Source organism: Phocoena sinus, chromosome 2 (assembly GCF_008692025.1).
Source record: "Phocoena sinus isolate mPhoSin1 chromosome 2, mPhoSin1.pri, whole genome shotgun sequence".
Lineage (NCBI taxonomy): Eukaryota > Metazoa > Chordata > Mammalia > Artiodactyla > Phocoenidae > Phocoena > Phocoena sinus.
In genome coordinates this window covers 58,861,540-58,874,010 of record NC_045764.1, presented here as the reverse complement: position 1 = coordinate 58,874,010, position 12,471 = coordinate 58,861,540, and the positions used below count along the sequence as shown (strand labels likewise).

Below are 12,471 nucleotides of genomic sequence, written 5' to 3'. Positions count from 1 at the left end.
GCGCAGTGGTTGAGAGTCCGCCTGCCGATGCAGGGGATGCAGGTTCATGCCCCGGTCTGGGAGGATCCCACATGCCGTGGAGCGGCTGGGCCCGTGAGCCATGGCTGCTGAGCCTGTGCGTCCAGAGCCTGTGCTCCGCAACGGGAGAGGCCACAACAGACCCATGTACCGAAAAAAAAAAAAAAACATCGTCACAGTAGATGCAGAAAAAGCATTTAACAAAGTTTGACATCCATTTATGATAAAAACTCTCAACAAAATAGGTATAAAAAGATACTTCCTCAACACAATAAAGGCCATTTATGAAAATCCCACAGCTAACATTATTATCAATGGGGAAAAACTGTAAGGTTTTCCTCTAAGATTCAGTATAAGGCAAGGATGCCCATTCTCACAAGTTCTATTTAACATAGTACTGGAAGTACTAGCAAGAGCAATCAGACAAGAAAAGAAAAAAGAGAAAGGAAAAAACATCCTGATATGAAAGGAGGAAGTTAAATTATCTCTGTTTGCAGATGACATGATCATATATGTAGAAAACCCTAAACACTCATTAATAAACTGTTAGAACAAATAAATGAATTCAGTAAAGTTTCAGGATACAAAAATCAGCATATAAAAATCAGTTGCATTTCTCTACACAGTGATCTATACAAAAAGGAAATCAAGAAAACAATCCTATCTTCAGTAGCATCAAAATGAATAAAATACTTAGGAATAAATTTAACCAAGGAGGTGAAAGATCTGTACAATGAAAACCATACAATTCCAATAGCATTTTTCACAGAAATAGAAAAAACAATCTTAAAATGTGTATGAAACCACAAAAGACTCTGAATAGCCAAAGCAATCTTGCAGAAGAGGAGAATTGGAGGCAACATACTTCCTGGTTTCAAATTATATTACAAAGCTACAGTAATCAAGGCAGTATGGTACTGGCATAAAAAGAAATACATAGATAATGGAACAGAATTGAGGAAACCAGAAATGAATCCCATCATGTACAGTCAATGAATTTTTGACAAGAGTGCCAAGAATACACAAAGGATAGTCTTCTCAATAAGTGGTGTTGGGAGAATTGGATATCCACATAGAAAAGAATGAAATTGGACCACTCTAGTGCATCATACACAAATATCAACTCAGAATGAATTAAATACTTACATGCAGAACCTGAACCATAAAACTCCTAGAAGGAAATATAGGAAAAAAGCTCCTTGGCATTTGCAATGATTTTTTGGATATGACACCAAAAGCTCAGGCAACAAAAGCAAAAATAAACAAGAGGGACTACATCAAACTAAAAATCTTCACACAGCAAAAGAAATAATCAACAAAATGAGAATGCAACCTAAGGAATGGGAGAAAATATTTGCAAACATATATCAGAAAAGGGGTTAAAACCCCAAATAAATGAGGAACTCATACAACTCAATAGCAAAAAAATCAACCAACCCAATTTCAAAATGGGCCTCTCCAGCATGCTAAGCTCATTCTTTCTTTGAGTTCTCAGAGAAACGTACGTGGAATGCCTTTTTACCGCTATAATTCTAAATATATGAAATATTAAAATAACTGTTTATAAAGCAGTCAAACAGGATTTTAAGTGTAGGATTTCTTATGAGTTAATCGCAAGTTTTATTTTTTTTTAACCTTAAGTTCAAGTAAGATTCCTCTCTTACTGAGGATCAAGTAAGATTCCTCCTCTTCTTACTGAGTGTCATAGGACCAATTACATCTTAATACATAAGCCCATGAAGGAGACAAAAAATTTCCCAGAGTTTCCAGAAATTAGTTTTTTCCTTTGTGTATGTTACCAAAAAGGAGGAGAGGAGCAAAGGACCTGAATGGACATTTTTCCAAAAAAGATATACAAATAGCTAACAAGTATATGAAAGGTATTCACTATCATTAATCATCAGGGAAATGCAAATCAAAACCACAATGAAATATTACCTCATGACTATTATCAAAAAGATAAAAGATAAGTGTTGGCAAGGATGTTGGAAAAAAAGGAAACTTTGTACACTGTTGGTGGGAATGTAAATTGGTTAAGCCATTATAGAAAATGTTATGGGGCTTCCCTGGTGGCACAGTGGTTCAGAGTCTGCCTGCCAATGCAGGGGACACGGGTTCGTGCCCCGGTCCGGGAAGATCCCACATGCCACGGAGCGGCTGGACCTGTGAGCCATGGCCGCTGAGCCTGTGCGTCCGGAGCCTGTGCTCTGCAACGGGAGAGGCCACAACAGTGAGAGGCCCACACACCGCAAAAAAAAAAAAAGAAAAGAAAATGTTACAGAGTTTCCTCAAAAAATTAAAAATAGGACTACCATATAATCCAGCAATCCCTCTTCCTCAAACAGATAGCTGTGCTCCCATGGTTATTGTAGCATTATTTACAATAGCCAAGATATGAAAACAACCTGTGTCCATCAATGGATGAACGGATAAAGAAATGGTGGTATATACAACGAAATATTACTCAGCCTTTAAAAAGGAGATCCTGCCGTTTGCAACAACATGAATGGACCTGCAGGACAGTATGCTAGGTGAAATAAGCCAGACAAAGAAAGAAAAATACTTCATGACCTCATTTATATGTTTTTTTAATCTTTTTTTTTTTTTTTTTGGCCACACTGCCTGGCATGCAGCATCTTAGTTCCCTGACCAGGGATTGGACCCGCGCCCCCTGCAGTGGAAGTGCAGAGTCCTAACCACTGGACCACCAGGGAAGTCCCACATATGTTTTACCTACAAAAAGTTACACAGAAGCAGAGAGTAGAAAAAGGGTGGTTATGGGGGTAAGGAAGTGGGAGAAGTGGGGAGACGCTGGTCAAAAGGTTGCAAAGTTGCGCTTATGTAGGGATGAATAAATGAAGAAATCTAAAGTAAAACATGATGACTGTAGTTAGTAATGCTATATTGTATACTGGGAATTTGTTAACATGTATATTTGTTACATGTACATGTAAAAAAGTAAAATTGAAAAAAAAAAAAAAAAAAAAAAAAAAAAAAAAAAAAAGTAAAATTGAGTAGTGGAAATCACCCAAGCTGAACAGAAAAAAGAAGAAAAGATTTTTAAATCAGGATAGTTTGAGACCTTTGGGACAACATCAAGAGTACTAACATCCACATTATAGAGGTCTCAGAAATTGAGAAGAGATAGAGAAAGGGGCAGAGAATTTATTTGAAGAAATAATAGTTGAAAACTTCCCTAACCTAGGAAAGGAAACCCATCCAGGTCCAGGAAGCACAGAGAGTCCCAAACAAGATGAACCCAAAGAGGTCCACACCAAGACACATTGTAATTAAAAATGGCAAAAAATTAAAGGTTAAGAGAGAATCTTAAAAGCAGTGAGGGAAAAACAACTAGTGATGTACAAAGGAACTCATAACACTGTCAGCTGACTTCTCAGCAGAAACTTTGCAGGTCAGAAGGGAACAGCACAGTATGTTCAGTGTGAGGAAAGGAAAAAACCTACAACCAAGAATATTCTACCCAGGAAGGAGAGATAAAGAGTTTTTCAGACAAGCCAAAGCTGAGAGTTCAGCACCAGTAAACTGGCTTTACAAGAAATTTTAAAGGGACTTATATAAGCAGAAAAGAAGAAACCACAGCTAGAAATATAAAAATTACAAAAGGAAGAATCTATAAAAACAGACTCATAGATGCAGAGAACAAATGGGTGGTTGCCAGAAAGGAGGGATGGTGGACATAATAGGTGAAGGGCATTAAGAGGTACAAACCTCCAGTTATATAATAAATAAGTCATGGGGATGTAACATACAGCATAAAGAATATGATCAATAATATTATAATAACTTTGTATGGGACAGATGATTACTAGACTTATCATTATTTCATAATGTATGCAGATGTCAAATCGTTATGTAGGACATCTGAAACTAACATAATATTGTACATCAACTATATTTCAATTTAAAAAAAAGAAAAAAGAAGAAATAAATAGTATAGCTACTGTGGAAAACAGTTTAGCAGTTTCTTAAAGAGTTAAACATAAATTTATCTTAATATCCAGCATTCCCATCCCTAGATAACAACCCACAATAAATGAAAACATATGTCTACACAAAGACTTGAATGTCCATAGTGGCAATATTCATAATAAACCCAAAGTGGAAATAATCTAAATATTCATCAACTAGATATGGTATGTCCATAAAATGGAATACTATTCAGCCATAAAAAGGGACAAAGTATTGATACACTCCGTAACATGGATAAATCTTTATGCTAAGTGATACCAGCCACAAAAGACCACAAATTGCATGCTTGCATTTATATTAAGGTTAATGCTATAACATATATGAACCTTGAAGATACTGTGCAAGTGGTTGCCTAGGGTTGAGTTTGGAATGGGAAGTGACTGCAAAAAAATTAAATAGAATCACTGTATGATCCAGCAATTCCACTTCAGGGTATATACATAAGAGAATCCAAGCCAGGAGCTCAAATAGTTATTTGTATACCACTGTTCATAGAAGCATTATTCACAATAGCCAAAAGATTGAAACCACCCAAATGTCCATCAAGGAATGAATTGACTGGACAGCTGCATGTAAATCAGTGAAGTTAGAACACACCTTAATACCATACACAAAAATAAACTCTAAATGGCTTAAAGACTTGAACATAGGACATGACATCATAAAACTCCTAGAAGAGAACATAGGCAAAACATTCTCTGACATAAATTGTACCAAGGTTTTCTTAGGTCAGTCTCCTAAAGCAATAGAAATAAAAGCAAAAATAAACAAATGGGACCTAATCAAACTTATAAGCTTTTACACAGCAAAGGAAACCATAAACAGAACAAAGAGACAACCCACGGAATGGGAGAAATATTTGCAAGTGATGCAACCAACAAGGGCTTAATCTCCAAAATATACAAACAGCTCATACAACTCAACAAAAAACCAAACAGCCCAATCAAAAAATAGGCAGAAGAACTAAACAGACATTTCTCCAAAGAAGACATACAGATGGCCAACAGGTACATGAAAAGATGCTCAATGACTCTAATTATTAGAGAAATGCAAATCAAAACTGCAATGAGGTATCACTTCATACTGGTCAGACTGGCCATCATTAAAAAGTCTACAAATAACAAATGGTGGAGAGGGTGTGGAGAAAAGCAAACCCTCCTACACTGTTGGTGGGAATGTAAACTGGTGCAGCCACTGTGGAAAACAGAGATTCCTCAAAAAGCTAAAACCAGAGTTGCCATATAATCCAGCAATCCCACTCCTGGGCATATATTCAGACAAAACTATAATTCGAAAAGATACATGCACCCCTGTGTTCACAGCAGCACTATTCACGATAGCCAAGACATGGAAACAACCTAACTATCCACTGACAGATGAATGGGTAAAGAAGATGTGGTATATATATACAATGGAATATTACTCAGCCATGAAAAAAGAATGGAATAATGCTGTTTGCAGCAACATGGATGGATCTAGAGATTATCATACTAAGCGAAGTAAGTAGAAAGACAAATATGTGATATCACTTATATGAGGAATCTAAACTATAACACAAATAAACTTATCTATGAAACAGAAACAGACTCAGAGACATAGAGAACAGAATTGTGGTTATCAGGGGGTGGGGTGGGGGAGTGATGGAGTGGGAGTTTGGCGTTAGGAGATGCAACCTGTTATATATAGAATAGATAACAACAAGGTCCTACTGTATAGCATAGGGAACTATATTCAATATCCTGTGATGAACCATAATGGAAAAGAATATTTTTAAAAAGATTGTATATATATGTATAATGGAATCACTTTGCTGTACAGCAGAAATTAACACAACGTTGTACATCAACTATACTTAAATAAAATATTTTTTAAAAAAGGAATGAATTGATAAACCCAAAGTGGTACATAAATACAATGGAATATTATTTAGCCTTAAAAAGGAATCAAATTCTGATTCATGCTACAACATGGATGAACTTTTAAGACAGTATGCTAAGTGAAATAAGCCAAACACAAAAGGTAAGTATTATATGATTTCACTTATTTGAAGTATCTAGAGTAATCAAATTCATAGAGACAGAAAGTAAAATGGTTGTTACCAGGGGCTAAGAGTAGGAGAATGGGGAGTTATTTAATGACTAGAGTTTCAGTGTGGGATTATGAAAAAGTTTTGGAGATGCATGGCGGTGATGATTGTACAACAGTGTGGAACTGAACTGTACAGTTAAAAATGGTTAAAATGGTAAATCTTATTATGTATATTTCACAATAAAAAGCCAGAAAGAGATGCTGTTATTAAATGATACTGTCACATGATTCATTTTAATATGCTCAAAATTAACTTTTGAGTTACCAAGAGATTGAGATGTGTTCCTCTACTTTGTAATTGAGTGAAATCATGTATTTTAATGGTTTGGTGAGTTTGTCGATTTTTGCTAAATTTGTAATGATATTGTCTGGAACTACATTCATTTGTAAAATGCCTGATGGTAAAGTAACCAGTGAAGAAATTCTCAGAGAACTGAAAATTTATTATTGAGCCTGGTTTTAACTGGGAAGATAAACACAAATAAGGCTAAGTCTGACAAGAAAAAATGTAGGAATGGTTGACTGCACAAGGATCTGTGTTTGTAATTCACCAATAACATTTCTCTTCAAAAGGTTTGCCTCTTAATTTTTTTTTTTCAGAACGTTCAATGGGATGGTAAAAACAATTATTTTTTAGAAAATGTACACACATAAAAAACAAGTCGACCTCTTCCTGTTTATAAAGACATGTTTGTAATAAAATAGAAGCTACCTTGGAGCCTTTCCACACAGAGGTACTCTGGTTTCATTGAGAAAAGAGTTTTGGCACTCAAGTATTAATTTGCTGCTTTCTTTTAATGGAGGCAGAAAATGTCACAACAAAGGGTAAAAATCTAGATAAGGTATTGGGCATAGCTCACAAAATTAGCTGACTGACCACTTATTTTTTCAAGGTCAAACAGTCTATCAGTAACTGCAAGGCCATTACTTTAAGAAAAGCAAAAAGAAATGCCTTTTACCGCATGTGACAAGATCTGTGTCATGAAAATAAAGTTGATCATGCGGACTGGGAATTGCTTGATGCTATTAGCTCGTATTTGTTATGAAAATCACAGCATGATGGTACACTCTATTTTAAATTTTATTAATGACCTGCTTTCACCAGGAAACTCCTCTTGCCACCACACCATAAAGCTTTATTCATTTTATCACTCCATTCTGATAGGTTTGTTCGTGTCACCCTGTATGCCTCTGGAATATAAACCTCCCTAGGCAATCTTTTCAATTCGTTCATTAAGTAAACCTACAGCCTAAAGTCCTAGCATACATTTAGGTTGTGATTATGTATCCCTATTGCCATAATGCACTAGTTCTGAAAGTACAGCTCTTCAAATGAAAAGAAAGCAGTGTAATACGTAATCATGAACATCAGGTGTCTGTAGGTGCCAGGCACTGTGGTTGATATTTCATATCGGAGAAGGAGAACTCTTTTAAGTCCTAACACCCATTGTGAGGCAGGTGGTATTATTCTCACTCTACAAAAGAGAAAACTGAGGCTTAGAGAGGTTAACATCAAGATCACACATGAGGTGGTAGAACAAGGATTTTAAACCCCAAGTCCAAGTTTTTTGTACTGCATTTATGCTTCCACAGATATGGGTTACAGACTTAGGGCTCATTGGCTATGGAGGGAGTTGTCCCTACATTAAATAGTTCTAGCTAGCCACAGGGTTTTTTTGTTTTGGTTTGGTTTGGTTTTTAGTCCTGATTTTTGTTTTGTTTTTGCTACTTTCTTCTGTTTTCTTGCCATCAGTTATTAATTTTTATTGCCATTAGAATGACTCACTCTAGCAATCTTTTCCCCTTACTCTCTTTATCATTTGTAATCTTTTTAAAAATTCACCAACGGGGCTTCCCTGGTGGCGCAGTGGTTGAGAGTCTGCCTGCCAATGCAGGGGACACGGGTTCATGCCCCAGTCTGGGAAGATCCCACATGCCGCGGAGTGGCTGGGCCCGTGAGCCATGGCCACTGGGCCTGCGCGTCCAGAGCCTGTGCTCCGTAACGGGAGAGGCCTCAACAGTGAGAGGCCCACGTGCTGCAAAAAAAAAAAAAAAAAAAATTCAACAGGCTTGTTAGAACTTCAGGTAACAGAAAACAGGCAGTGAGGAAAGGCAGGGACACTTTCCTCTGTGAGATCTGAATGGAGGTGCTGACACAACTCTTCTGTGTTCTGAGGAGCGTTGTGTGGCTTATTTGGATGTTCTAGGCTAGTTCACCTCAACTCTTCATATCACAAACAGAAGGGGTGGATGTATATGTGTGAATAAAATAAAGATGTGTTGGAAGGTGTGCATATAAAGAAAAATTGAGATGGAGAAAACATCTTAATTCTTATTTTCTATAGGTCATGGAGAACATTGAAGAAATATCACAGTGAACCCAAATCACTGCTTTTTTGTTACAAAGGCAGAAAATGTAACACCAAAAGGTAAAAGAAATTAAAACCTTAATCCTTCTTTGTTCTCTAAATAAAAGACTGAAAGTTATCATACCCTGAAACACCGTCTGTCCTATTGCAAGGTATGTGTGTTTCTGTCACGTGTATTATTAGCTCATTTGCAGTAGGTAAATAGGGGAGTAATATCAATCCTATGTGAAAGTTGCATTGGTCAAACATGATTTTTCCCAGTAAGCTAATGTGTTGAAGCATCCAGAGGCAAGCTTTCTCACAGCTAATGAGAAACTTTTAGCAAATATACCAAGACCCTAAGAGAAAAGATGAAAATCCTAATTAAGGGCAAGGAGTGGCTTTAGTGGCTTTCACTGTGTTAAGCTGTCTGGGGAAGTTGCAAGTACAGGTAAGGCATGAAGACATTTCACCCGGTGATTAGAAAAAAAGCATTGATTGATGAAGGTGAAACCACACAACTTGTCTCGGGACTTTAATGACTCACAGGTTCTTAGGTCTCGGTGCAGAAGGAATTCGGTGAGGGACAAAGTGGGAGGTAAGAAGTGGATTTATTAGTATAGGATGCTTGTGAAGGATACAAGTGGGCAGGCAAGAGAGCTCTGCCCCAGGAACTAAGTGGGCTACGTTTTTATAATCAAAGGAAAAGTGGGAAGTGGCAGAAGACCACCTTCTTCCACATTCTTTGAGTAGGCATCACGCTTACATCACTAGCTCCACCTTTGGGTGGGGCAGAGGAGTTTTTGACCCTATTTGGTCAAACGGGGACTGTCATGGTGCTATTCAAATCAGCAGAAGGGTGGTAACATAGACTAAAATATGTTAAATCATCTCAGGTTTCAGTGTGAGGGTCTTCTACCTTGGAATGCCACCTTTCCCCTGCATTCCTGGCCTTGGTACATGCTCAGGTGCATGTCCTAAGGATCATTATCTTGCTGACCTTGACCAGCAGGCTGCAGGCCTTGTTTTTTCACTTAATGGCCTGGGGCATATCTCGGTGCTTTTATTGCATGGTTTCATTGTTAAGCGGACCTGTTTTGTTTCACAGTGTTCTGACTGCTTTCTTGAGTGTTCATTAGCTTACAATGGTCTCCCAAAGTTCCCTTTGTGTCTATAATCCCCTAGTGGGACTTGTAAAACTACCTGTGTTAACTATCCTGCTCTATCCCTATCATTGGCAGCTACCTTTAGATCATATTTTTAATATTGATGAAAATCGTTTCTCTATGAGAAGCAATTGATTTCAAGGATCTATAGCAAGCTCTGGCCAAATGAACAGCCCACCTGTGAACAACTTCCCCTTCAAGCCAGTTCTCCACATCCTTGCCAACACTTGTTTTTGTTTGTTTGTTTTAATAGCCATCCTAATAGGTGTGAAGTGGTATCTCATTGTGGTTTTGATTTGCATTTCCCTAATTAGTGATGTTTAGCATCTTTTCATGTGCTTATTGGTCATCTGTATATCTTCTTTGGATACCTGCCTATTCAAGTCCTTTGCTTATTTTGAACTAGGTTTTCTCTTGTTGCTGTTGTTGCATTTTAGGAGTTCTTCAGATATTCTGGTTATTAATCCCTCAGTCGGTACACACTGACTTTTCCCAACAGTCTAGCCCAGTGTGAGCACTGTGAATTGAATCTGTCACTAGTGCCACTGATCCATTCATTCACTCATTCATTTACCCATCATTCACTGACAACTAATACTTATGAGCTTGAGGCACTAGAGTATACAAAACGAAAAACCCTCATAGAATTTTTAAAGACTATTTTTTAAAAAGGTTACAGATTTATAGAATGATTGAGAAGACACTGCAGAGAGTTCCCATATACTTCCCTCTCCCATACAGTTTTCCCTACTATTAAACATCTGTGTAAAATGTACTAGTGTGCTACATTTGCTAATAAATGAAACAATTATAAATTAAACAAATGAAACAACATTAACAAAAGTCTATAGTTTACATTAAGGCTCCTCTTTTTGTTATAGTTTGATGGATTTTGACAAATGCATCATTTTATGTGTCCACCACTACAGTATCATGTTGAATAGCTTCACCACCCTGAAAATCTCCTGTGCTCCATCTACTCAGCCTTCCCAATCTCACAGTGATAACCACTAATCCCTTTACTAGCTCTATAGTTTTCCAGAATGTCATGTAGTTGGAGTCATACCGTATGTAACCTTTTCAGACTGTCTTCTTTCACTTAGCCATATACAAATTAAACTTCCTCTGTGTCTTGTGGCTTGATAACCTTTGTTTTTTCTAAAAATAGCTAGGCTATATGACTTTTGGTGGTTTAAAAAAGTTTTTATGGTAGAAAAACATACATAAGATGTACCATTTTTACATATACAATTCAGTGGCATTAAGTGTATTCACACTGGTGCAACCATCACCACCATCCATCTCCAGAACTTTCTCATCATTCCATACTGAACCCTGTACCCATTAAACAATAACTCCCCATTCCTCCACTCAACACCCTGGTAGCCAACATTCTACTTTAAGTATTTGAGTATTCTCAATACTTCATGTGAGTAGAATCATGTATTTGTCCTTTTGTGTGGCTTATTTCACTTACATGTCTGCAGGGTTCATCAGCACTACAGTATGTATCCAGATTTCATTCCTTTATGTGACTGAATAATATTCCACTGTATCTATCTACCACATCTTGCTTATTCATTCATTAATCAGTGAACATGAGTCATTTCACCTTTGGGCTATTGAGATAATGCTTCCATGAACATACATGTGCAAGTATCTGTTCAAGCCCCTGTTTTCTGTTCTTTTGTATAAATACCCAGAAGTGGAACTGCTGAATCAAATGCTAATTCTGCATTTAAGTTTTTGAGGAACTGACATACTGTTTTCTACAGCAGCTATACCACTTTATATTCCTAGCAGCAATGAACAGAAGTTCCAGCTTCTCCACATCCTTGCCAACACTTTTTTTTTTCCCCAATAGCCACCCTAATGGGTATGAAGTGGTATTTCATCATGGTTTTGATTTGCATTGCCCAAATGGTTAGTGATGTTGAGCATTTTTTCACGTGCTTATTGGCCATACTGTATCTTCTTTGGATACCTGACTATTCAAGTCCTTTGCCCAGTTTTGATTTGGGTTGTCTTTTGTTGCTGTTGTTGCATTTTAGTTTTTTATATATTAATGGATATTAATCCCTCATCAGATATGTGATTTGAAAATATTTTCTCCCATTCTGTGGACTGCTTTTTTCACTCCATTTATAGTGTCCTTTGATACATAAATGTTTAATTTTTGATGAAGCCCAGTTTGTTTTTTCTTCTGATGCCTATGACTTTGGTGTCATATCCAAGAAATCACTGCCAAATCCAATGTCCTGAAACTTTTCCCCTGTGTTCTTCTAAGAGTGGAGTTTTAAGTCTTAGGTTTAGGTCTTTGATCCATTTGAATTAATTTTTCTATATGGTGTTAGATAAAAATCCAACTTCATTCTTTTGCATGTGGATATCCTATTTTCCCAACACCATTTGTTGGAAACACTGTCCTTTCCCATTAAATGGTCTTGGTGCACTTCCCCCAAATCATTTAACCATATATGTGAGGATTTCTGGATTCTTTATTCTACTCCACTAGTCTATATGTCTAGTTTTATTCAGTACCACAGTTTTGATTATTGTAGCTTTGCAGTAAAATTTGAAATCAGGAAGTGTGAGCCTTCCATCTTTAATCTTTTTCAAGATTGTTTTGGCTATTTGGGGATCCTAGATATTCTTATTTTTCTATTTTCTGTTAAAAATGTCACTGAGATTTTGAAGTGGATTACATTGAATCTGTAGATCACCTGACATCATACCAGTATTAAGTCTTCCAATCTATGAACACGGGATGTCTTTCCATTTATGTGTCATCTTTAACATCATTCAGCAATGTTTTGTGGTTTTCAGTGTACAAGTCTTTCACCTTCATTAAGTTAATTCCT

The 12,471-nt window shown here is 36.9% G+C and overlaps 1 protein-coding gene across 3 annotated transcripts in view; it reads left to right on the top strand.

The window, feature by feature from the left end:
• NRG4 (neuregulin 4) overlaps positions 1-12,471 on the top strand; it is a 132,992-nt gene that overhangs the window by 114,078 nt on the left and 6,443 nt on the right. For all 3 annotated transcript variants that reach the window (XM_032623010.1, XM_032623009.1, XM_032623011.1), the window contains one exon: positions 8,442-8,525. In XM_032623010.1, the coding sequence (XP_032478901.1) occupies positions 8,442-8,458 (17 nt within the window). In that variant the 3' untranslated portion in view covers positions 8,459-8,525. The remainder of the gene's footprint in view (positions 1-8,441; positions 8,526-12,471) is intronic.